Source organism: Onychostruthus taczanowskii, unplaced genomic scaffold (genome assembly GCF_017590055.1).
Source record: "Onychostruthus taczanowskii isolate IOZ18803 unplaced genomic scaffold, ASM1759005v1 scaffold24, whole genome shotgun sequence".
Lineage (NCBI taxonomy): Eukaryota > Metazoa > Chordata > Aves > Passeriformes > Passeridae > Onychostruthus > Onychostruthus taczanowskii.
In genome coordinates, this window is record NW_024499684.1 from 1,127,887 (window position 1) to 1,154,680 (window position 26,794).

Sequence of the window (26,794 nt, forward strand, 5' to 3'; positions counted from 1 at the left end):
CATCCAACAGGCAGTAAAAAAAAAAAAAAAAAACTGGCCCAGCCCCGCAGTCCCAGGGCTCAGCGGCAGTCCTTGAGCTGGCCCAGCCCCGCGGTCCCAGGGCTCGGTGCTGGAGCTGGCCCAGCCCCGCAGTGCGGTGTCTCAGCGGCGGTGCCGGCCGTGGCCCGAGCGGCCGCTGCCGTGGTGCTTGCCGCCCTTGTGGGAGCGCTCGAAGGAGCGCGAGCGCTCGCGCCGTTCCCGGTGGTGGCCGCGCTCGTGCCGGTGCTTCTTGGCCGCCTCCGAGTGCTCCCGGGACTTGCTCTGCGAGCGGGAGCGGGACTTTTTCCGCTTGTGGCCGTGTCTGCTGCTGCCCTTGAGCTCCTCGCGGCCGTGCTTGGCCTTGGCGTGGGGCGAGCCGTGGTTGTGGTGCCGCCGGGGGCTCCCGCTGTGGCTGCGCGAGCGGCTGCGCGAGCGGGAGCTGTAGGTGCCCGACAGGCTCCGCCGGTTGTTGTAGCTGCAGAGAGGCAACAGTTACAGCGTGTCCCCACACCGGGAAAAGCAAACAGACGTCAGCACTTAGAGCTCCCAAGGTACTGCAAGAAATCAGGCTTTGTCCCTCAGGGGTAAGTGAGGGAGGACAGGGAATGTCTTGGAACCTGCCTCATGGAAGGCTGGGGTCAGTGATGTGGGATTAAAGGTCCTTCCAACCCCAACCCTCTTGTGAATCTTTTAGATGAGCTCATTTGAAAACAAACAGCTCAAACTAAAATAAGAATGCAACCTCTTTTGTCCAAATTGGGTGTTGCCTTTTTCCTTCAGTGACTTCACTGAGATCCAAGTTGGCAGCCTCCAACTTAGATGTGAGCCTGAAGATTCTTAGGAAACCCCATCTGAAGGCAGTGGCTCTCCTCCTGTACCACGAGAGGGGCAGAGCCCTCAAGAGCCAGGCACCGCACCAGGGAGCACTGACACAAGGAGGCTGCGCACCTGGGGCACTTCCATCCCCTTCCAAGGGCACTGTGCTCCCAGACACTGCTCTCAGTTGTAGTGGGATCCTCGTGAAGACTAGCAAGGGAAGACTAACACCAGCACAGCACCGACTCCCCAGGTACAGCGGGGTTAGGACAGGCTAATTTTACAGCCTGAACTCTCAAGCGCAGCCCCACACCCAGCACTGAGAGCCTGCAGTGAAGCCAAGGCTCCCCCTCCCTTTTGCCGGCCAGCACTCAGGAGTGTCCCTGAAGGCAGCAGCCCCCCGAGCACCCAGCCCAGCCCAGCCCAGCCAGCCCAGCCCAGCCCAGCCCAGCCCCACTCACTGCCTGCGGGGGCTGTGGGAGCGCGAGCGTGACTTTGTCCGGGAGCGGGAGCGGCTGGCGCTTCGGCTGCTGCGGCTCCTCTTGCTCTCCTTCCTCAGCCTGCAGGGCACAAACCCAACTGCTCAGCACTGACACAGCACAGGGGCTCGGGAGGAGCTGCCTGCACTGCAGCCCAAGGTGCTTCTCTTAGCAGAGGCTTTTACCTACCCGTTGTAAGGGCTCTTGGAGGTTTGCTGCCTCTCTTCTGGCTCTTTTTTAACGGTTTTGGTATTCACACACACTGGAGATTTCTCCTCAGCTTTTACTTCTCTTGGGGAAGCTAAGAATTAAATTTTAATTCAGAATTAGTTCTTTATCCATCCTTTGTCATAAACACACTGTACATTGCTCAGACACCTTCACCAGGATTTGCACTAAGTGTAGATATGAACTTTACATCTATTATTTCATCCCATCTCTCCACTTATATTCACTCCTGGAATGGCATATTCGTGGGGAAACACTCTGCCCATGAAGGAGGAACAGCACTGGCACCTTCAGAGCACACAGCCATGCTCACCTGGGGCCAAAAGGTACAAAACAGAAGCTGCCCTTGTGCCTCACAATACAGAACATGCTACCTCGGCATTTATTTCCAATGCTATAGGAAGGACTAAGTGTGACCAGCAAAATCAGATTTCATCTTTACAATAATGGCACAAATATAAATGAGTAATAAGTAAAATTATCCAGTTAATACATCAGTGTCTCTACAGACAGTTGGTACAGCCCAGAGATGGATTCACCTTTCATGGAAGGGCTGTTAAGCCCACCAGAGCTCCTGCTTTCAAACTCTTCCAACCTCAGCTCCCTCCTTGCAGAAAACACTTCCCTTGTGCAGTCAGAAATTCACACTGCCCAGCCCAAAGACCTCTGAAAACTCAGGACTCTTCAGGAGAAGCCATGAGAGCTCAGACAGATTGGCCAGTTCAAAATACACGTTCCATTTAATTCCCTCTGATGCCAAGGCAGTGCTGGGCCTCTCTGTCCTCCATTTCCTGCCACCAGCTGTCTGCCCTCACTGCACCAAACAGCTGCCAAGCACATTAAAAACCACCAGGGGAAGGAATTTTCACAGATACCTGCTGCAAAAGGGGCCATGAAGGCTATTGCAGCACCCCCAAATTAAATCCAAAAAGCCTCTCTTCACATCACAGAACACACAGTAACTCCTGCTTCATTATTCTCTTATGGGTGCATACTACTGATGTATCACTCTCTTATCTAGGGAAATGTGGAATAAATAATCTCTTTCTAATCTAGTTTCAAGACCTATGTGAAAAAAAAAACCAAACCAAACCCTAGAAAAGTTTTTCTGTTCAGAAAATGGACTTACATGGTTTGGAGGCAGGAGAAAAGCCACCCAGTGTTGACAGTGCTGGAGTTCCATCTGGATTTAAACCTTTTGCTTTCAGTTTGGCCTCCTGTAGTGCCATTTTCCTCTTTTCTACTTCTTTATCCAGAAATTCGTAATTGGGCTGTGGAGGTAACAACCAGGTAAGAAGTTGAACTAATGCAATTCATATCTCATCTCATTTCTGAAAAATACCGAGTTGGCTTTTAATGATCTGTCCAGTAATGTCACTTCCAGAATTTGTTCTCTCCTTACTGGAGCCTGTCTCATTAGCACATGTGTATTAGGCATTCCCAAACTTTTCTGGACAACCATAACTCAGCTCAAGCTGCACTGAGCATCAAGCAGCAAACCCCAACATGCCAAACTCACCTTCTTTCTGGTATAAAGCTTCAGAGTTGTTAAGCAGATCTCCTGAATCTCCTCTTCCGTGGTGCCAAAGAGCAGGAACCAGTGGGGACGGGTAGGCAGCGGGATCTGAAAATCAAACAAGGAGAAGCTTAATGGAGATCTCAGGTGAGTTTTTGTTGAAGTATTTCCATGAAGCCAGAGCAGCAGCAGTGCCAGGCAGAGCTCAGTGCAGGCAGGGCTCACCTGCAGGGCTCTAGCAGCGAGGTAAATGCACGCACACGCGATGGTCTCTGGCTGGAAGCGAACAAACACGTTCGTCCGGAGGCTGTCGTTCATGTAATTCCTGAAAAAACCAAGCAGCACCGGTTGGAACTCCAGTTTGCTTCTCTTTCATTGCATAACAATACTGGAGACTCAATTGACTTTATTATTTTTTCTGTTGTTACATTGAACACATGATTCCTTCAGGTTGTGCTGGATGTTTACATGTGTCGCTGTGACAGTCTGCAGCACTGCCACTGTTTTAAACCCCAAGGCAATGACGTGTAGCAGTAAATCCAAGCAGTGTGGAACAGCCACTTCCTCCTTGAAGTTACCCTGGGAAGTGTCCACTGAGTTACAATTTAACAATTACTTTGCATCTGTCCAACTGATTGTCTTAAACACCAATGGGTTTGTATTTAAAGATCAATGTAGAACTCAAGAGCCATCAGCAGAGCAAGGGGCATTTTCAACCTACCATTATCCAGAGGCTACGTGCAACCTGCAGAGTTCATAAAACTCTCAACTGCACTTAAATTTTGTGTGCTCTGAGTAACTTCATCCAGGGAGATGCACCCCATTTGCTCTCTGAGTGTTGGAAAAAATGTGTGAGTTAGGACTGGGCCCCAACCTCCTGAGCTGCTGCTGCACAGGGCTGGCACTGCCAGTAACACCCACCCAGAGATGGGGTGAGCAGCAGAGCTCCATGGATTTCTAAATTCCCAACATGGGAGAGAGAACAGCAGTCAGTCAGTGAGGACTCTACACCCCCATGCCCAGCTGGCTGCTAAGTGAACATGCTGCATGCACTGTCACCCTCTGTTTAACTCAAGTTTAAATGTTAAACCAACTAAAGAAACGCTGGCAGAATTGTCCCCCACGTGTCCTTTAACATACAGCAGGTAGGCAACAAAGACATTGAGAAACAGTTGTAACAGTTACTTCTAGAACCAAATATACAAATCCTGGCGCCAGGACAGAACTAGGAGGTGCTGCCCGATGGCTTTGGGTGACGGCAGTGAACTCGCTGAGGCTTGCACTGGCTTGGCTGGAGAGAAGGGCAGCCAAAGCAGCCATCCCCAGGTCATGGGCTGAGGTGCAGAGGGCAGAGCTCTATGACTTACCAGCAGGGACTACCCTTCAATCAAAGAGTAGAAAAAAGAACAAAGTTAAATTGAGTTCTCCATCGCTATGCTGGAATCAAGCCATGAAAATAGTAGGCAGAAACAAGCACCACAAGATTGTCCAAATGTGTTTGGGTGGTGACTTACATCTCATTGCTTTGCATAGGGATCAGCAGGCTTGTTATTTCTGCTACTATTTTCCTGGCTAGGAAAAGGATGGAAAATAGCAACTTACCAGGCTGTCTGTACCAGGGTTTGATTACGTTCACATTCTAGGACTTGTAAATACATAACAATGATCTGAGGAATAAGGAAAGGGGGGAAGAAAAAAAAAACCAACTGAGTTTCAACACATAAAGCAGGAGTAAGGAAGTACATATATACATATGTAAAAATGAAATCAAACAGTATGCCCAAACAATGGGGGCTCCTTCTCTCCCCAAGCACACACCCTAAGCTCTCATGTCAGCCCATCACGTTCAGACAATTCTTTACTCCACTACTTTTCTGCTATTTTCAAACCAGCCACCTTTATCCTTTCCCAGGGAAGTGACTTTTTTCAGTCAAAATGGCTGTTTGCCCAAGTACTCTGGCAAAAGCTTTAATAACTATAGGAGAATAAAGAGAAGAATTCAGGTCATTCTGACACCTGTGTTTCTTGTTCCACAGCTCCCAGTGATGCCACCAAGGTAGAGTAAGAATTAAAATTACATTATTATTGAGAACTCACCTTATGAGGATGCTTGACATGAACACAAAATCCCAACTCCTTCAGTACCCTCCTTTCTGCTTTGATTACTTGATTTTTGGTGTTTATGTAGTTCTGATCAAGTATCAGGGGGCTTGGAGTCCTATAGTTTGCAAGAAATAAAATCAAAACTGTTTTGCATATCCAAAAATAACGGCAACTCTGTTTTCCCTTCCAACCAACTAATGGCAACAGAAACCGGTTTTCAACTCCTGCAAGCAAGTTTAAGCATTAATCTTGTGCTGTCCAAGTTTAGATAAACTAGTTTAGTTGCTGCTTTTGGCTAGCTACAGATTAGATGGCTGAGATAAAAAAAAAATAACCTTCTGCTCCTGTGTATGCAAACTGCACTGCTCCAGCTGCTGGAAGGAGTTGGCTTGATGGGGGAACTCCCAAGAACATTTCCTCTCCAAGGAAGAGGTGGCAGAAGAAGGAGTCCTTTGCCAGGCAGGACTTCAAAGCAGAAGTAAGCCAGACCAGGGCTCTCACTGGCATTAAAGTGAGAAGCTTGTGCTCTAGAACCTGCAGTTTCCTATGCACTGAAGAGCAGCTGACTGACCCTTCAGAGAAGCCAGCCCTGCCCTGTGATGTGTGAAAAGCTGAGTGAAGCACAGAAATAACCTGGACATGGGCACAGATCTGCCTGGGACTCTGGGCCTGCTCCCCTCTCCAGGGGTACTAGGATGATCCTGCTGCTGTCTGCATCTGCAAAACAACAGCTCACTCCAGAGAGAGATTTCAAACTCCAGCATTGTCAATCCTAATTCCTCACAAGTCCAACCCCTGAACTGTCCAGAGCATGTTTAATCACGAAAACCTTCTGTACACTCGATGCACAAGTGTCACACTCCAGTGCATATTTGCTTTGTCCATGCTTAGACTTGACCTTTCAACATTCCACATGGGATATTTTAATCCACTTCCTGCTGAAGACAGACCAGCTTTTTCCCTGTAATATGCCTCACACATTCCATGTGCTTTCCAAAGCAGAATAATGATTTTGCAGCTCGTTATGCTCTAATAAATCACGGTCTGTGTACACGATACAGCCCAAGCGCTGGTGACAAATTTATTTTACATTACCTTCAAAAGAAAAAAAAGTAATGCAAAGTGGATTCAAAATACAGCTTTTGTTGTATCAGACAAAATATTTCACTGCCAACTTGCAAACTCCATGAGTGGATCGCACTTCTCTTCCCTGATAGGTCACAGAACAGAAAAAATACTCAAAAAACCAAGGTTCCCACCCCAGGAAGAAAGGGTCAATTTAACAACAAGGCTGGAATAATCCAGTTTATGCCATGACCTGTGCAGTTACTGCACAGGAACCCACGGCCATGGGCAAAGGACACCACAACCTTCTCTAATGGAAGCATCTTGTTGTACCACCATGCACCTGAAGCATGAGCTGTCCCTGCTCTTCCCAAGGGGCTGAGATGCAGCTCCCAGCTCTGGAATGAACAACTGCAGCTTCCTGGTGCCAGGCTGGACCTGCAATTCAAGTACTGCCTCATTATTTAAAACACCAGGTTTTGCATGTTGCACCAGAGTTAACTTCTCTAGTTAAGTGTTACTCTCACTCATCAGGGCAAGTTTACCAAGTTTTTCATTTCAGCTCCTCTAAATAAACCCCAAATTGGAGATTTTTTTTCTTCTGTTTACGGTTGGCTGTTTTTCTTTTCTCCCCATAAATTAACTGAAAATGAAAAGCTTTTCAAGCTCTTTCAAGCTCTTCAGTGAGGAGCTGATTTTGTCCAACACTTCAGCACTACAGAGACATGCTGAACAGTGCTCTGGAGTGGGACAGTGGCACAACCAAGCTGAGCTCTTCCCATCAGTGAAGCTGATTCACTTCCAACTCATTCCCATCAATTTTACTGGTGTTGATAACCTTTCCTTCAGTACTGCTCTCCACAATTTCATCTCCAGATCACTGGCATTAACAGGATCTGCAGAGCAGCCCCCAGAGGAGTTCAGGTGTCCAGGCTGTTTGTCAGCAGAAAGCCTCACCACAGGTGGGAGATCTCGGGTTACACACTTAGGACAGCCGTGACTTCCAGTCTATTAAGAGACTCTCCAGTGGGACTGCTCAATTCACCCACCAGCCCACCTTCCACATGTCCCTGCATTCCCCGAGAGCTCTGGCAGGAAGCTAAGGTGGCTCCAAGTGCAGCAGGACAGATGGGAGCCTTTACTGTATTTTAAGTTTCCACTGTCCTTGCACAGGGCTATGGGAGCAGCACCAACAGTTCACACTTCCCACGGCACAGGGACAGGAAACCCAAGATGCCAAGTGTGCTTTGCTTTACTCTGCTGTCCCACTCCTTTGGTCACGAGTCCTACAGCCCTAAGGAAGCCACACAAACCATCAGAGTATCCAGACAGGGCTTCCAGACAAATACAGCCTTTTATCCACTCATGGAAAAAGAAACATCTGCAGGGGACTGAATTGTTTTACTGCACCTTACTACTGGCATAGGTCAGGTTCTCCACTGCATTGATTCACCAATTTAATACTTTTGCCATAAACTCTGCAATGTTGGTGAACAATTATTTACAAGTTAGAAACTTCAGAAATTCCCCTTTGAGAAACTTCTTTGTTTTCAAATATGAAAAAAGAGGAACTTTGCCAGTGCATTTGCTGCACTTAATTCTCAGTCCAAGAATTATCCTAGGACCAAGTAACAAAGCAGAGAAAAAGAATTTATAAGCTTATATATGAAATATAAGCTTCAAACCCTGTACAGCCAAGGAGTGTTACAAGTTCCTACTTGGAATCTGTTCCTACAGACCAGCACTAGAGCTCCAGGCAAGACTCCATCTTTAAGAACAGAGCATACAATGGCCCCTCTGGGAAGTCAATCCAACACTTAAGATGCAAAACTTGATTGGGATTTAGATTGTGTAACAACCCAGAAGATTAACACACACTGTAATGTGTTTGTAACAATAAATAAATCACAAATACCTTTGTGAAAAATCACTCTGACAAATGAGACCTAAGTTCTCCACACAGCTGCAGTTTCATTGGGTGCAATATTAAACTTTGATGTCTTTGGCATGACTAATGCCCAGAGGAACAGTGCCCTGCGTGGAGTTTGTTCCTAAGGAGCAAAGCCCTCGTGACAAGTACAGCAGGGCACCAGCACCTCATTGCAGAGCAGAGATCTGTTATGCTGGTCAGCAAAGGAGCACCAGTTCTCTGTTTGTCTCCAGGATCACAACCACAAGCAGCTCAGGTTTGCAGGCAGTCTGAAGGCACTAAGGATGTGTGTCATTAGCTGACTGAACACCTCAAAGCACCATGTGAGATTACAGCACCACACGAGTCACATTTCCAGTCTCAGGACCTTCTGCAGCTTTCAGGCACAGTTAAAAGAAATAAAATCAGCTTCAAACTACATTCTGCAAGTTAAACAACAGTTGCACTTTGCTCAGAACAGAGGTTTTGGCACACATTAATTAAAAAGCAGTTTTTCCACAGTACGAGCTTTTCTCCATGCACACAAACATTTTTACATGCAGTTCTACATCACATATGCTCGTCAAAGATCCCAAAGAAAATATGCTACTCCAAAACACTTATTTAGCTTTTTCTTACTTCTCAGCATTAGAAATACCACCTCGGTTGACTACATGTCTCATAAAAGAAAATTCCAATGCAATTCCCAGTTCTGCAAACAGGTACATAAAAGGGACTGCTTACATCATGATTGATTAAAACGTACAAATTCAAGACTTCCGTACCCTTGTTTTACTGTGAATTCAAGCTGCAATTATACAGAGCCAGAAAGTGGAACTAAGAACCCAAAACTGGTTAAGAAAGAAAGCAAAGCCTACCCAAACTACCCCAAATTCGTGTGCAGGTTAAGAGCTTCAGTTAACAGAAATGCTAGACTAAAAAAGAAAGTACAGCAGCCTGTTTCAGTTCTGGGTTGTGTGTGAGAGACTAACTACAGCCTAAGTGTTAGCTTCAGTAAAAAAAAAAACAACAACAAAAAAAAAAGGTCAAGCTAGTATTCTAAAAACCTGGACAGCAAAGAAAAAAGCTTATAACAAGATACAGGAGTTCTTCCAAATGGTTCACCAGCGGCCAACCTGTTAGTCCCCCGATTCCAGTGACCTATGCTCAGAGCACTGGCTTCTCCTTGGGGATTTTCCATACTTCACTCACTGTTGCCATGACGACAGCTTCATCTTTATGTACCACTCCACATCACCCAGGCTTTGGTAAATGTAGCTGGTCGCTGTATAGTCGGTTGCAAGGGAAAAAAGAGTTGAAGTTAATAACGTGTACAGGTGATGGAACTGTCAGCTTGTAAAAAGTACAGAAAAACGTTTACATCCTGCTTGCTAAAAAAAAAAAAAGGGGAGGGGGGGGTGCGAGTCTGAATGTCAGACTGCAGCGTTTTTGAGGTTAATTTCATGCAGATTCACTCAGAATCGCAGAGCAACAATACCCATTTCTCCCGAAAATAATGGGTAGCAGTGCACGATTTCTCTGGACATGATGCACTTTAGGCACCACGTAACATGCACAAGTTGGGATTTGGAACAGGCTAGCTGGAAAGATTTAAATTCACAGGTTAAGTTCAGTTTCTCTGATCCTTCACACAGCACAAAGAGACAACTAATTTATATTCTCGTTGCAAAGAAAAGCAAGGCATATGATTAATTAGCCTTCACTGCCTGGACGGAGGCCAGAACTTTACTAATCGCTGAGCCTGCTCCAGTAATTCCAATAACCAGACTCCCTTAATAACTGTGGAAGACAATCCCACTGAATTCACACCTGGCAAAACTTCACACAGCTCTCTCAGGGCCATCGGGGAGAACAGCTTTAAAGGGCAGACAGAACAAAGCTAAACTCCAAAGCCTAACACCAACTCTTCCTTCTTGGATCTAGAGCTAACTAGGACAACACCATCAGGAGGCAGCAAAAGCCAAAGCTCTGCTTCAGCAAAGCATAACCAGGATAAAGACACCAACAAACAGCTGGCTTCCCTAAGGGATTTCTACTCTGTTTCTCAGAAAAGCTTGCATAACACGAGTTTAAATTCCTGCCGTCACCTGGTGATACAGGGCAGGGAAATGAAACGTGAATTTAACACTGTAGCTGAAAGCAAAATCCTTTTGTAACTACAGAGAACCTGAAGCTTTAAGCAATCAGGCACCAGAAGCAAAGCTGAAGCCTCCAATCCCAGACTGTGACACTGCTGCCCGACAGAATTAAGGAGATTTTGTGTTTAACAGCAACCTAGAGAACTCTTTCCCTTCAACCACGCCTTCCTCCTTTCAATGCATCGGTTATTTGCTTTACACACAAAAAACGCTGCTTTACACACAAAGGGCAGCACTAGAACTCAGAACTGGGACAGCTCCACCCCACGTTAACACGGCCAGGTGAGTGCCCACTCCACCTGCACAAGCACACCAGCACAAGACTGCTCTCACTTTCTGCGCCTAAAAATGCCTTCAGCCTCCCGGACTCAATTGCACGTTCCTCACCACTACAGCTGCAAACACTGCAGGCCAAACCAGCAGCTTTCTCAGGAACTTTCTAAAATGGCTTTTTCTAGAAGGCAACACTGTCACCACTAGAAGTTCAGCTTCTTCTTAACGCCATAACCACACTTGGACAGCCACAGATTAACGAGGAAAAAAACCATCAGGACTGCTAAGTATGGTTAAAAAACTGCAGAATACACAGCAACTCACTAACTGGCTACACACACGTAAGACTATCTTACAGCAACTACGAGACGCCAAAAAATCAACAAACAGACCTGAAACCACAACCATGGTCCTAAAACTAGAACCAGTACTTGCCAATCGTAACTCGTAGCTAAATCAACAAAGACAAACGGGTCTACCAAGTGAACAAAAGCAGAAGCAGCCGAGATTGCACTGTACTGCCTACACAGCAGCCAACGGGCACTCCCTTCTCAATTTTAGGTCGTTGAACTTAGCCTGGAAAAATACTGTGAATTGAGAACTGCAGTGTACATTAGTGGTAACAGGTGCTTATGCTCATAACGAAGCTGATCTTACCTTTTTGCTCTTAACTGCCGCAAGTGATGGAACACGTTGATCACGTCCCTTATCCGACGAGGCGCCTCTTCGATTTTGGACGCGAGATTGATGCAGGCCATAGCAACAATCTGAAAAGAAGCCCCGTTTCCGTTAAGCAAACAATTTTCAACCCAGATAAAAGCGAGAATTACGTAACTAAGAAGCAAATACGCCAGGCTCGAAGCGAGCGGCCAGCGTGGCGCGCGGCCGCCCCAGCCGCCCTCTCCCGGTGCCCCCGGGCCGCGCTCACCTCGAAGCTGTGCTTGACGAAGGACTTGGAGTAGAAGAACCGATGGAACAGCACCTGCCCCGTCGCCATGGCCACCTGTGAGGGCAGAGCAGGAGGAGGGAGAAGGAGCCGAGTCAGTGCCCTGGCCCAGCCGCCGCCATTTTGTGTGAGGCACCGCCGCCCCCCCCCGCGCCGCCTCACGCCCTTCCCGCCGCCACAATGGCGGCGCCCGCCCTTCCCTTCCCTCCCTGCCCCCCTGGAAGCCCCGGCAAGGGCTCACCTGCGGCAGCCGCAGCAGGATGCCGGCCGCCTGGATGAGCTCGCAGCCCAGGATGCGCAGGTCGGTCTCGCACTGCAGGTCCAGCCCGTCCTGCATGGAAGGGGTGGGCGAGAGCCGCTCCTCGGGGATCAGCGAGTGGTCGATGGTCAGAGACACCTCGGAGTAGAGCCGGTCGCCGATGAGGATGCCCGGAGCGGCGGGAGGAGGCGGCGGGGCGGGGGCGGCGGGCGCGGCGCGACAGCGCCGCGCGCGCGGGGGGCGGCGGGAAAAAAGAGTCCGCGGGACACGCCCCGGCACCGGGAATGGGAACGGGAACAAGAACGGGGGACCGGGACAGGAACGGGAGCGGGTGTAAACCCCTGCAGAATAACGGAGGGAGCGCGAGTGGTGCTGGATAACCACAGAATCACCGCAGCAGTTGCGGTTGGAAAGGATCGTCCAGGGTCAATCCAGTCCAACCCCTGCCACGGGCGGAAACGTGGTACAGAATAGATACAAAAACATAAAAGTAGCACAAAGGTTGTTAACCAGGGCTCGGGACCTGCATCCAGGCCTGGCTCGAAGGTTTTGGCGCTCGGAGTACGCCACGTAGTGCAAACAAGACCGTAAATTTGAATGAAAATAAGGATTGCGGGTTAGTGTTGGCAAAAGGCGGGCTGCGCCTTTCCAGACTGGAAACGTCCAGCAGTAAGTTACCTCCAGTTTAATTTATTGAGGAAGAACAAAATAAAAATCAACCAGCTCCAGCAGTTTTAGCCGTTGTAGGTAATAAATTCACAATAAACGAGGAAACATCCCACATGTTTCCGCGAGACGCGCGGAAGAGCACAGCGGCCGCTCACGCCGCGCTCGCCGCTGTCCCCGGACACCGCGCTCCCGGAGGCCGCCCTGGCGGCGCCAGCAGTGTCTCAGCGCTCCCGGCAGGGCCCGCATGTCGCGACATTCCCCCGCGCTGTCGCGACCCCGCGGGACGCGGCCACCGGGCCACCCCCGGCGGATGCGTCACTTCTGGGAACGTCCGCACTGCCGCCGCGCGCCCCAGATCCCTCCGCGACCGTAACCGCACGCGCGCGCCAACCGGGAAAGCCCGCCCCCCGCGGCCCCTGATTGGCTCGCTGGGTTTGAGTGGCGGCGGCGCCTGAGGGGCCGTGCCCGCCATGTTGTGTGGGGGTCAGGCGGCGGCCCCGCCTTGCCCCTGTTCCCCGGGGTCCCTCGGGAATAGTTAGAGAATCCCAGAAGTCGGAAAAATCGTCCAGCGTCGAGTCCAGGCTGTGCCCGGTGCCCACCTTGTCACCAGCCCAGAGCACTGAGTGCCACGTCCAGCCCTTCCTGGGACACCTCCAGGGATGGGCACTCCAAACCTCCCTGGGCAGCCCATGGAGAAATTCTTCGTGAAGCACACCCTGAGCCTGCCCTAGCCCAGCCTGAGGCTGTTCCCTCATCCCTGGGAGCACAGCCCGACCCCCCGGCTGTCCCCTCCTGTCAGGAGCTGTGCAGAGCCTGATCCCCCTTTTCTCCAAGCTGAGCCCCTTCCCAGCTCCCTCAGCCCCTCCTGGTTCTCCATTCCCTTCCCAGCTCCCTCAGCCCCTCCTGGTTCTCCATTCCCTTCCCAGCTCCCTCAGCCTCTCCTGGTTCTCCATTCCCTTCCCAGCTCCCTCAGCCTCTCCTGGTTCTCCATTCCCTTCCCAGCTCCCTCAGCCTCTCCTGGTTCTCCATTCCCTTCCCAGCTCCCTCAGCCTCTCCTGGTTCTCCATTCCCTTCCCAGCTCCCTCAGCCCTTCCTGGGGCTCCATTCCCTTCCCAGCTCCCCCAGGATCCACGGGATCAGCCATGAGGAGGAGGCCGAGGTGCTCGTGGTCTGCTCATCCTCCTCACAGGGTGTGGAGCAGCTCCTTGTTTTGTGTCATAGATACAGTCATTAATAAACCTCCCCACTTTTGCAAACGCGTCTTTTAGAAAGGTGTCTGCAGTACGTTTGGTTTTCACCCTTCTTTTCCTGTTATATTTTGAGGCTTCAGAGTCTGTAACTATCACCAAAACAGTGGGTTTTTAATGGAAATAAAGCATTTAATTGGGCGCTGTTTTATGTGCAGGTTCATGACTCAGCAGGGATTCTGGCTATTTGGAAAGGACATTATTTATTATTCACTTATTTGGAATAGTTCACCCTATTTTCCTGGCCCTTTGACAACCTCCCCTCCTATAACCATGTGCTGTACAATTCCTGAGATTTTAAAAACAATTTTACACGGAATAAAAAAAAAAAATCTCACCACCCACCTGGAGCAGACTTTGGAGCTGTGATAGCAGAGCCAAAAAAAGTCCTATGAACCCGAATGCTGGTGCTAAACACCTCTGCAATGGCAAAAGCAATTTACAGCCCACGGAATGCACTGGAGGTTAAAGGAACAGTGATAAAAGGAGAGCTGGGGGAAGTTGACTGTGACCCTCGGCCTACCCTGAAGTGAAATCCTGGGTTACGTGGTATTTTCAGGAGGCAAACAGCACTTTCCATTTCCCTGCCAGGTACCACCCTGTGCCAGAGGGGCTGGAAAGGAGCAAAAACGAGTCATGGAAGCAGCAGGTGTCAGCGCAGTGGAATTTGCCCTTTTTTAATTTTTTTTTTTTTCCATGCACACACCCATCATTTATTGCTTTCAACGCACTCCAGTTTTCCAGGTTGCCCTTTGATATTTCAAAAAGCCGGAGAGATTTGTACTTGCTCTCCTTACGCAGCTCAACCCGTTCTTACCAATCCTTGATGTTTTCACGTGTTTTTGAACTCGGTAAGGACGAGCAGTGCCTTGTCCCCTCGGCAGCAGGAGCAGTGCTCTGTTGCCAGGACACTGCTGGAAAACAGCATCAATCAATAATTGCTGCTTGAGTCATGATGAGACATTAACGAGCCTGCTTCTCCTGGAGCCCTTTGGCCTGGAGCTCTGCAGGCCATGGAAGCACAAATGCAAACTGATTTTGTCCTTCCAGGTGTCTGATTGCACTGAGAGATACCAAAGCTGAGCGATAAAAAACGGGAAAAAAGGAAAGACCTCATGAAAAGCGAGTTTTGGATATCCCAAACTCTCTCCTCTGGTGGGCAGTGCCTAAATCCCCTCAGGATTTACACACTTGGCAGCAAATGTTTCCCAGAACAAAATACAAAACGTTTCTTAGAAAATTACTGCAAATTACAGTGTGCAATTACCTTAACAGAGAAGAAAGGATTGTTTTGGGAAAATAAGAATCTGCGGTGACAGAAAAATCTGATTTCCTTGAAGAATGATGGCTGTAAGAAAACAACGTCACAGGAGTATAGGCAGCAAAATATTTTGACATGAGCTGATATCTAAAAGTTTCTGCTGTCATATCAAATAGATGAGACTAAGATAATACAAGTTAGATCAAGTTATTGATCAATTTATTCTTTAAATTCTAAAATCTCCAAAGTAAAGCATCAGTTGAAAGGTGTTCGTTTCTTTCTTCTTTTTTTTTTTTCTATCAAGCATTTAGGAGATTGACTTTAATTCTTCATGCTGAATGCGATAAATTAACAGAGAATCTGGAATTCCCTTCCACCTCAGTCATAAAATTCTGCCTTATCAGCTGGAACAGGACTTCTGATGGCAAGCACAGCCCCCGCATGTGTCAAGTACTGGGTTTGTATTGATAGAAAAGTTTGGTGCCAAAAAAAACTTGGCAATGGGAATTATTCCAGCTGGATAAACAGTGTTTTTGCTCTGCCAAATTATAACTTGAAGAGAAATTCGTTAGATACCTTTATGAAAGATTTACAGAGATTCCAATTTTGGGCTCTGAATTAACAGCTCAGAGGAACAAGGAGGATTATTTGAAATCGTTCCCAGAGGGTGAGTTCTTTAAGCTCTTACTCACTGGTTTTGAAAGAGAAAAGAGGAACTGAGCGGTGGAGTCACACCCTGCAGTTTGCCCCGTGAATAACCGGGTGTGAAACCAGGGCACCCGGGATAAGCTTGGCTGTAAATGTTTCTCTCTTTCAGCTCAACTGAGCCTTCACCTTCCACTCCCCCATCCCTCCCTGCCTTGGTTTCAGCGGAATTCCTCTCACTCATTTCTCATTTGCTGCAGTGGAGGCAGAGCTGGAGAGTGGCTTAAAGTATCAAGAAACGATTTAAACATTGCTCATATATCAAAGCAGGTTTGTTTCTATTATTCTGTCACCTAGAATGTAAAATTCACTGTAGAACTGGAAAATTTCTGCTGTAAAACCTCATACGCAAGACATTTGTTGCCTTTTGATTTCCCAGTAAATCTGCATTTTTGTGAGCGTTATACAGATTTTTCAGAAGATTTAGGGCCTAAATGAAGCCTGTTTCTCTCAGTTCATGAGTTTATGGACTCGAGGCTTCAGGTTTCCCGTCATAACACACACAAATTGCTTCAGCTTCCACCAAAGGTATTGGGAAAACAAGTAAGGAATACTCACCATGTATTAAAATTAGTTTCTCCTAATGTTCACCAGCTCACCTATCTGCAACAGTGGTATTAATAGAAACAAATATACAAATATAGCAGTTTGATGCATTTGCAAACTGAACATCAGGCTCGAAGTCACTGCAGTTCAAACCTATTTTCCAGCACATTTAGACACACTGGTATTCCAGCACTTTTCCACGTGTAGAATTTGATTTATTGGATCTTATCAAGGCCCACTGGGGCGTGGATCAGCAGCAGTAACAACCTTTAAGGCTGGATCCTCGGGCTTCTCTCTCTGCAGAGGTTGGGTGTGAGCAGCCTGAGCCCTTCCTTCCACAGGGTGTGTCCGTGCATGGCTGGCCACGAGCAGCTGGAATTCTGCGTGAGCAGCTGGAATTCTGTGTGGGCAGCGCCGGGGCGTGGAAGGACAGCTTTGCACTGAACTGGTAATTGCCCCACAGTGTGACAGCCATGTGGTGACATCTCTGCTGCCTCGTGGCTCCCAGGGCAGGTGGTTTCTGCTGTGCCCCAGGTTTGACTCAGCACCGCCGGTGACACCCGAAACCGTGAAGGTGTGACAGGAACAAACAGGCTGCTTCATGTCCCCGGTGGCACAGCCGGTCCTGGGCGGGTGACAAACCCTTCTGGCCTCCTTTGGGAATGAGGAGAAAAGCACAGCCAGCCTGGGTGACATCCCCACCAGCGTGTCACCTGAAATCCCGTCTGGCCCAGTGGAATGCTGGGGTTCCCAGCTGGGGTAAGAAAACTGGGAAAACAGCACCTGGGAGAGATGATGGCGAGCGTGGCCCAGGCTCCCAAACCCCCTGTGCTTCAGCGAGGGGCTCTGGCACACTGCATCCTCCTGGTGGGAAAGGCCTGAGCAGGGAACGTGCCTGGCTTTGTCCTTGGGCTGCCATCCCCTCCCGTGTCCTTGTGTGCAGGTGTGGGTGTCCCAGGTCTGTCCCCGCTGAGCAGGGACAGGAGGGAGCACGGAGGAGCAGGTCACAGCAGAGCCACTGGCACAGAGGGGACACAGGAGAACAGGCTGTATCCTGCACGGCTCACGTCAGGGACAGATATAGCTCCAGCTCTGGCAGGAGCACATTTATCACTATGACGAGACCCCTGAACTATTTTTAGAGCTTTCCTCATGAGTCTGCAGCTTTGAAGGACAGAAAAAGAAAGATGAGGCTGGCTTGGCTGGCCAGGCTTACCCAGCTCTTGTGGGGCAGGAGCTGAGGAGTGTGTGCCAGCAGGGACAAGGCACCTCCAGGAGCTGAGGAACACGTGGACATGGACAAGGCACCTCCAGGAGATGAGGAACATGGGCATGGACAAGGCACCTCCAGGAGATGAGGAACACGTGGACATGGACAAGGCACCTCCACGAGATGAGGAACACGTGGACATGGACAAGGCACCTCCAGGAGATGAGGAACACGTGGACATGGACAAGGCACCTCCAGGAGATGAGGAACACGTGGACATGGACAAGGCACCTCCAGGAGATGAGGAACACGTGGACATGGACAAGGCACCTCCAGGAGATGAGGAACATGGACATGGACAAGGCACCTCCAGGAGATGAGGAACATGGACATGGACAAGGCACCTCCAGGAGATGAGGAACATGGACATGGACAAGGCACCTCCAGGAGATGAGGAACATGGACATGGACAAGGCACCTCCAGGAGATGAGGAACATGGGCATGGACAAGGCACCTCCAGGAGATGAGGAACATGGACATGGACAAGGCACCTCCAGGAGCTGAGAAACACGTGGACATGGACAAGGCACCTCCAGGAGATGAGGAACACGTGGACATGGACAAGGCACCTCCAGGAGATGAGGAACACGTGGACATGGACAAGGCACCTCCAGGAGATGAGGAACACGTGGACATGGACAAGGCACCTCCACGAGATGAGGAACACGTGGACATGGACAAGGCACCTCCAGGAGATGAGGAACACGTGGACACTCTCGAGGCACCTGCGGGAGGGGGGGTACGTGAGCATGGACAAGGCACCTCCAGGAGATGAGGAACATGGACATGGACAAGGCACCTCCAGGAGATGAGGAACATGGACATGGACGAGCCACCAAGTGCAGTGTCTGGTTCTGTCGTGATGCGGCACTCAGCCTGCACAGCCCAGCATCACCTGTGCTAGAAGGCTGAGCCCAGGTGAGCATTCCCGAGCTCCATCTGTTTAAGATGGAATAGCTTTCCCCAGGAATTGCCTCGCTGTTCAGTCGCAGGGCTTTGGGAGCCTTGGGGTGTTTCCTGCCCACCTAGACTGTGTTAGCAACCCTGGCACGGCCCAGAGGGACACCCCAGTGCCAGAGGGACCCCCAGTGCCAGAGGGACCCCCCGTGCCAGAGGGACACCCCCGTGCCACCTTGCTGTGCAGCAGGAGCGCAGGTGGCTGTCCCAGGCAGGCTCTGGGACACAGCGTGGCTGTGAGCCCCGAGAGGCCCCGTGTGAGCACACCCAGCCACATCCTGCTGCTGAGGGCAGAGCTGTCACCAAAACCCTCTTGTCAGATCTTGGGGAAGGAAACGTGCAGCAGCCCACGGTGCCGGCAGGTGCTTCCCCCGAGCGGACACAGCGTACAGAGATGCTTCGCCTCAAGGAAATACCGAGCAGAGCTGTCACCGCCTTACCGTTCGCACATTTGCATTTCCCGGGCTGCGAGCAGCGCGGGCGAGGGTGAGGCGAGGTCAGGAGGGCAGCGCTGGGCACGGCCGGGAGAGCTCTTGGGTGTTCAGATCTGCTCTGCAAGGGCTCTGACACCATCTCCTGCTGGGCTTTTGTGGCCGCAACTCAGTGCTCTGCTCGTGAGCAAGAGCTCATTTTGTGTATAAATGAAAAAAAAAGCTGCTTTAATATTAAACAAGTGGTTACTTCTGTCATCCAAGTGTTAAAATACCAGCTGGCAAAGCAAGGAGGGCACAGAGCAGAGCTGGGGGTGATGTGGCCTCTTCTCCCCCTGCAGGAGTGAATTCCTGTCATGGTCTGTGAGCCCTTCAAGCATTTCTTAATGGCTTTGCAAGTTTGTTCTGCTTTTAAAGCATTTTCAAGTGTCTCCTTAACCTCAAGAGGTCTTTTCTGCTATTTTTTCCTCCTCAGAGAATGATTCACAGCAGAAAGATCAGGGCCATCAGGTCCTTGCCTCTTCATCTACTGCTCTGACTTTACTTCTCCTGCACTATCTGAATGACCTCTGAGTCAGTGGCAAATTCCCCACTGGCTGCAATAAAACATGAAATTCTGTCCTTGGGAGAGCAGAAAAGCAGCACAAGCTCGCTGAGGTGTGTGTTACACTGACACAAGCGAGAGGGTGAGCTCAGGAGGACGTGGGGAAGGAATTCCCCCCTGGCACAGGGTGCCCAGAGGAGCTGTGCATTCCTCTGCAGCCCCCTGGGACACTGCAGGTGTCCCTTTAAAGGCCCTTCCAAGCCAAACCATTCCATGGAAAAGCTCATATTGTACCTCAACATTCAAGAATGTGAAACAGCCTTTAATTTTATAGCTTTGTACTATTTTTTTTTTACAGACTTCGCTGTAGCGTAGGGTTAACTAAAAGCCAAAATATAATTCCATTAACGACTCGCCGGTGGTGAATTTCACTGGCTGTGTTTGAATAAGACGGCAGTCAGTACTCGTGGGCTTTTTCAAGGGGTTGTTTGCCATCTAGTGGGTTGTTGGGATTTTGCAGAAAAGCCTCAGGTTGGTTATTTTCGTGGCACCCCCTCCGTCACGGGATGGGCAAAAGGAACACGAGCAGCAAGAGCCTCTCCAGGAAAGGGAGGGGATATCAAAGTGAGAATACACGGGCAAGATTTTCCTTACTGATGTAACAACAGCAATATTGAACACACCCAGATACTGCCACTGACAGCTCACGAGCCATTTGTAAATAGAATAAATTGGTGATTTGAAGTAATTAGTTGTTCGTGCCATCAATAAGCTCTCCATCCCCAGAGCACCAAGAGAAAATTGGCATTTCAGCACAGAGAAGGTGTGCATTGCCAAGGTGTACTGGTGTGTAAATTTAGTCTGGGGTATCCACATCTCAGAATATTTTCAGTTCCTGTTAGTTAAGGGAATTGCACAAAGGAATAAAATTAATTTTTAAAAATCATGTTAATAAGTAATTTATGAGGATGTGGGAAGGCATTTTGTTCAAGGATTGAAATAGGGATTTCTGTCGTTATGAGCAAAGTTGCCCCACAGTGTACAGTATCATACATTAGAGTAAGGCTTTTCCTTAATATAAATCTCCTTTTAGTCAACATTATTGACTAGTTCTGTCACTCAGTTTTTGAGCAGATTAGAGTCTGAACTAGGGGATTCTTAACGATTCTTTAAGCCTTCTCTAGTTTCTGGAAAGACTCACAATATAATTTTCTACTATTTTCCTAAATTATTAAAAACATGGGGTTTGGCAAATGTATGTTATAAGAATGCTCAGCAATCTCTGTAAAACCTTTTCCAAAGTTCAGGTGAGAGAAATCCTCTGTAATAAATTACTGAGCAGTTTCTTGTACAGGGCCCTGCACCCAGCAGGAGGCAGCACTTTACTGCAAAACAATCCAAAACTTCTGTGTGTGACTTCAGCTACAACTCAATTAAACTGGAAAAAACCATAACAATACCCGCGGTCTGGTGCCTGTGTGCAGCAGCTTTGACAGAGGCTGTGCAGAAGTCGGGAGTGGCTCCTGCAGTTCTGGTCCTCCCCAGGCAGGGAAGGGGGGCCGGGGGGCTCAGCCCCTCCAGGGGGAGGGTGGAAGCTCAGGGGTCTTTTAGAAGGGAAATTCCACATTTCTCCTGCACTAGTTGCAAAGAGGACTGTGCTAATTCAGGGCGATGTCAGGTTCAAAGTGTGTTAATTGTGATTTTGTGGCCCTTTTGTGCCTGCAGGTATTGCCAGGAGGGCTGGAAGAAAGGCTTCTGACCCTGTTGTGCAGCAGAGCAAGACTTGTGGTGATTCTACCCTCAAACTGTGCCAGAAGTCTGCTCTGGTGCCACAGAGGAACGCCAGAGGGGATCAGCAAAATTCAATTGCTCCCTTAAAGTCCATTTGCATATGTCTTTATCAAGAGAAAAGTCACAATTTACCGTAATTACCATTTTTACTGCACCAGAGCTGAACAGAAAAGCTGGATGGCTCAGCCAGCTGAAAGCGCCAGAACCTCAGCCCATGCACGGAGCAGTTCTGGCTCTCCTGTGCCCACACCACACCAAAATAACCAATTTGGGATTTCAGACAGGTGGATTTCACAGGCTGGGCTCCCCCAATTATTGATTGCCCATCCCTTCTATGTCTGGAGCAGAGCAAGGCTGTCCCCAAAGCTCTTGGCTCCTTTGGGATAACACCAAAGCCCAGTTGCTGGACACTCACCTGCTTCCCTTGGCACAGCAGCACCCGCAGGGAGGTGGGACCAGCTGGGACCTCCTGAACCCCAAACGTGGATATGAGCAGATATCCTGCTCCTGGAACTCTTCTCAAGGAGTCCAAGACCAAGCAGATCACACCATGGCTTTCTCCATGTCACCACCCAACTGCCAGCACATCCAGGAGCTTCATGGGTCAGAGAGAAGCATGTTGTTCTTTTAGGTGGACTTTCCCTGCTCCCCATGTGGAGCCAAAAAAATCTCCCCACCCAGCAGTCCTGAGCCTCAATCCCCTCCTTCCATCAGCAAATCCTGCTCATCCTCTCCATGCCCACGTTATTTATCCCTCTGCCACCTGCACGTCACTGCCCAAACGCCTGCAGCTGGACCTCTGTCAGCACGGGGAGCCAGGCACTCTCCTCTATGCCCAGCTCTCCAGGAGCTCAGAGAACCTCGTGTGCTCCATGATTAATGGGAATGTTCCAGACAGCTCTGGCAAAGTCCAGCTGAGCACTCTGCAGGGCTGTTTTTCCCAAGCCACGTTTTGGGATGCAGCGATGGCTGAGGGAGTGAGAGCCGTGTAACCTCACACATCAGCTCAAATAAAGGAAAGATGTCTCCATCACAGGCCTGTCAGGGTTTAGGCTGCCCAAACAATCTGTGAGTGTTTAACAAGCTGCTGAAAACCACTGGTGGACAAAAGGCATTTCTGGCATTTTTGGATTTTGTGTCAAGCTGAGTTCCCTGACCCAAAATGTAATGATCATAACAAGATGCATCTCTCTGCACTTCTGCAGTGACCAGGCCCGGTGGCAGCTGTGGCTGTAAAACAACATCAGCAACAGCCCAAAGGTGTTAGTGGACACTGTGCTTCCATGATTTCCCTGGTGCTGGCATTGTCCTGCTCTCTGCTGGCTGGGCAGTGGGACACAGAGGGACTTCATGGAACCAGCAGCTGTCCCTGGAAGTGTCCCAGGCCAGGCTGGACGGGGCTTGGAGCACCCTGGGACACTGCAAGGTGTGGGACCAGGTGGTCTTTAATGTCCCCTCCAAGCTGAACCATTCTGGGATTCTGTGACTCTCTGAGCTGAGGCACAGTCATGGACAGCTGGAAAAACAGACTCTGCTGTTGCCTAAACACCACCTGCGCCGGAGCAAAGGATCCTCACACTCGTGTCCTTCAAAGCAAGAACAACACCCTGGTCACGAATGTTTTCCCTTGGGCTGGAGGCCCCGCAGCTCAGCCAGGCTGGGCTCTCTGGTCCCTGCTCTGCCCTGGGACACGTGGCCTCCTCCTGCTGTTTTCCCCCAAGGAAAGCTGCTTCCACCACAGCAGCCCCGGAGCCTTTGCCGGGAGCGCTGTGGTGACGCAAAGTTATCCTTTACAAACTCCCACAAACAAAACCCTCTCACACACACATCTTTTCCACGAAGAGCTGCCAGTGAAAACCAGGGGTTTTTGCTCCTAACCCCGAGGCATTGGCGTTGCTTCTGTCATCCTGGATTTTCAATGACCTTTACCCACGCCCTGGGTGGTGGAACCACATCCAAGGCAGTGGCTGAGCAGTGCCCGGGGATGGCCGTGGTGCCACTGAGCCCAAGGAGCCACCTGCTGTGGCACTGCCTGGGAAGGATCCAGTGTCCCCATCCATCCCCTCCAGGACACACAGCCACCAAGGTCCACGCTGATTTTCCTGCTGAGGAGGAGCCGGAAGGGAAGGGCAGGGGCAGAGATCAGGAGGCAAATCTTGGCTCTCAAACAATAGCTATTGTGTAAATGTATTTTTACTTCTGTCCTAAAAAAAAACCCAAGTGATTTTGGTGTGTCCTGAAAATTGCAGTTACTTAAATGCCAGGATTTTTGTGGAATCATAAAAGGGTTTGGGTTGGAAGGGACCCAAAGACCATCTTGTTCCACAGGCAGGGCCATCTTTCTCTACGCCAGGTTTGTGCAAGCCCCATTGAACACTTCCAGGGCTGGGGAGTCGATATCCAGAGAAGATGGACACAACATTTATATTACAGTATCCACATCTGTAGAAGCAAATAAACCTAAATCTTTTGATGTCCTGAGACAGTGTGAGAGCTGTTAGGGCTGCCTGGGGAGTCTCCTGGAGGGGCTGGGACTGGGATCACTGGGGTGGGACAGAGACCCTGGGCTGGGGCACTGGGGTCCCACGTGGGGGTCCCAGGTGGGGCCAGCCAGGGACATGCATGTCCTGGCACACAAACTGTTTTGAGAGTTCCAGGTCATTTCAGTGAAGCAGTCAAATGAATCAATTCTGATTTTGCCTCTTTCTCTGCCTAATTAGACAATGGGGAGATTTATGGAATAATTGAGCCAACTCAATGTAGCTGTAATTTGACATCTAATTAATCAATGTCCCGCTCCTTCACAGGTGCAATATAAACCCCTCCTAACTGCTGCAGGCATGTCTCTATTGTTTCTCTGGAAAAAATCCCCAATCCAACCCCATTTCTTGTTTGCTCCCGCCACTGGAGCACAGAAGCTGCAGGAATTCTGTCGTTGCCCCCAAACAGCAGAAGAGACCTTGCTGGGTGGTCTCATCCCACAGGTCCCACGGGATGGCCTCGGTGCAGGCTGCTGGAGGCACAGCTGCCTCCTGATGCTGCTGAAAGTTTGGGAAGCAGCTCTTCTCACCAAAATACTGCTGGCTGCCAAGCTGGTGCCGGAGGTCTGTCAGTGGGGAGGGAGGGATTGTGTTCCTGCAGCTGGCCGAGCCTGGGGAGTGCAGGAAGCTGCAAAGGTACCACCAGGACACCCAGGGATCCTAGGAAAATCCTGGCCCTATTAGAGTTAATAGGAGTTTTGCATTTGACTTCAGCAAGGTCAAGGATTTTACCCAAGGAATATTAGTCATCAGCATTGGGATGAATTAGAGGACTTGTCAACAAGAAGCAGGCAAGGTTAGTCCCATGGGTGGCTGAGCTCGGAATTGGAACGGCTGGAAAAATAATGTCCAGCTTATTCCATTTATTCCCGTGCTGCATGCGGGCCCTGTGTGCAACACCTCAGCATTCCCTGCCTGCTCTGTTCCAGCCCATCAGACACGCTGGGGAACGCTTTGTTTGGGATGGAGCGGGGAACTGTGGGGTAAAATTTCCTTGGGAAGCTTCCCGGAGCCGGGCTCAGCTCTCACAAAGCAGCCCTGGGAAGGCAGTGCACAGCCTATGGTTCCCGTTTCCAGGAGATCCCATCCAGCCTGAGTCCCACTGGCAGGTCCAGCCCAGCAGATCCCTGGGGATTGTGTGGATTGCACAGCTGGAGGCCAGCGCTGCTGCCACCCTGCCAGGGGACAGCTGCTCCCGTGCTCCGTCCCCCCTGCACCAGGGGAGGTGACAAAGCCCGAGGTGTGAGCCAGCCCTTCCCTGCCAGAGCCCTTCCCAGCTGAGCCCAGTTGGTTTTGGGTGTTCCTGAGGCCACGCTCTCACCCAGACTCGGATCCCTGAAGGATGCACGGGATGGGGCACAGGAGTCACGGGGGACATCAGCTCCTCAGGAAAACATGGATTATTGTCCTTGCAGAAACCTGGTCATGGGAGTGGGAGCCAATATTTGGCAGGATTTGTTTCCTAGAGAAGCAGTGCTGATCTGTGAAACTTGGAGGGTTTGGAAATTGCTCACGTTCAGGAAGGAGCAGAGCTGGATTTTGGGTTGGTTCAGGTTAAACCCTAAAGCTGGGTCTGTGCCCCCAGTATGTGGAAGGGACTGGGGGTGCTGGTTTGCACTGGGAGCTCTCTTCCATGGCAGAGTCCTGGAGCTGTGGGCTCTGAGGAGGGTGTTTGCATCCAGCCCTTTTTCCAGGATGTGCCCAAGGACCCTCAGTGAGCTCTCAGTGCTGTCCCTGCCATGACCAGGATGGTTCCTGCAAGGATGAGCAAAACAACAGAGAAAATGCTGCACAATCAGAGCTACCAACGTGGTCCTGGTGGATATTTAAATCCAAAATGTTGTGGATATTTAAATCCAAAGTGGTTCAGATATTTAAATCCAAATGTTGTGGATACTTAAATCTAAAGTGGTTTGGATATTTAAATGCAAAATGTTTTGAATATTCAAATCCAAACTGTTCCGATACATGTTCTTTGAAAAAGAACCAACAAAATCTATTTATACATTTGCTTGAGAAGTTCCCTGCTCTCATTCTGCACTGCATTGATGATCTCTGTGTTTCTCCTTTTAGGAGGGTGACTGGAAGAAGCTGCCAGCTGAATTTCTGTTTCATTTTCCTCCAAGTTTTAATTGAAGTCAGGAGAAGTGTGGCTGGGCTCCCTATTTCAGGGAGCTGTTTCCTGGCACGGCACCCAGGGTGCCTCTGGCTGCAGAGCAGTGCATTCCACATTGCTCCCACCAGGCTGGGCTTGAAGGGAAGGCTGTGAGTGCCTGGTGACAAGTCTGGGGACAGCAGGTGACACAGAGCTGTGCTGGTGCCACACACGAGGTGCAGGCTGAGGCTTGGCTCCGAGGGTAGGAAACACAGAATATTTGGGGTGTAAAAGCTGGTTTTGATGGCCAGCTGATAACTCACCGTTATCAGTGAACTCAGGCTGAATTGCAGGATGTGATTCTGGAACTCAAGGCAATAAATTCCAAGTTCTCACTATGAATTGACTTCATTCCCCACAGACTCAGTGGTTTGTCCTGAGGGCAAGGTGAGGATTTGTTGGTCCAGGTGTTGAAATTAAATGGACAATATCTCCTTTCCTCATCTCCCAGACCTCCTGTGGATATCTCCCGTGGTGTGTCCATCCTCACCCTTGCCCTGCTGCTCTTCCATATCTTCTGTGACTGAATTTGGCTTTAACAAGGTTCTTCTGATCACTTTGCCACATTCCAGGACCTGACACACATGTTCTAGCTGATACAAGGATTTTCAGGAACCTGAACATTTCACGTCTTTCCCAAGAGCTTTGGGGAGTCTGGAGCCAGTTTTGAGTTTTTTGGTTTTACTCCCCACCCTGCACTCCCTGTGCTGAGCCCACCTGTGGCCTCACCATCTTCCTGCAAGTCTCTTGGAGCACCACTGTCCCCTGGGGCCACCATCATGGGAAGTAATTAAAAGTTATGGGAAGAAAAGCCAAGCAGAGATGGCCAGGAGTGCAGACAGCCCAAGAGGAGAAAGCAAACAGCCTTTTCAGTTTAGCCTAATTTCCCTTTCCCTGGCAGTTCCT

At 49.7% G+C, this 26,794-nt stretch overlaps 1 protein-coding gene across 3 annotated transcripts; it reads right to left on the minus strand.

The window, feature by feature from the left end:
* Positions 1-39: 39 nt before the first annotated feature.
* Positions 40-11,984, minus strand: CCNL1 (cyclin L1). Of its 3 annotated transcripts, XM_041405758.1 has the most exons (11): positions 11,754-11,984; positions 11,495-11,569; positions 11,224-11,333; positions 5,155-5,275; positions 4,660-4,724; positions 3,283-3,382; positions 3,061-3,165; positions 2,671-2,812; positions 1,503-1,614; positions 1,296-1,394; positions 40-493 (listed from the first exon to the last, which is right to left on the minus strand). In XM_041405758.1, the coding sequence occupies exons 1-11, from the start codon at positions 11,847-11,849 to the stop codon at positions 142-144; spliced, it is 1,377 nt and encodes a 458-aa protein (XP_041261692.1). In that variant the 5' UTR covers positions 11,850-11,984; the 3' UTR covers positions 40-141. The 3 variants fall into 3 exon arrangements, with proteins under 3 accessions (XP_041261692.1, XP_041261691.1, XP_041261690.1); XM_041405757.1 differs by lacking the exons at positions 11,495-11,569; positions 11,754-11,984 and adding an exon at positions 9,347-9,419; XM_041405756.1 differs by lacking the exons at positions 11,495-11,569; positions 11,754-11,984 and adding an exon at positions 9,271-9,419 and having other exon boundaries at positions 11,224-11,298.
* Positions 11,985-26,794: the final 14,810 nt, after the last annotated feature.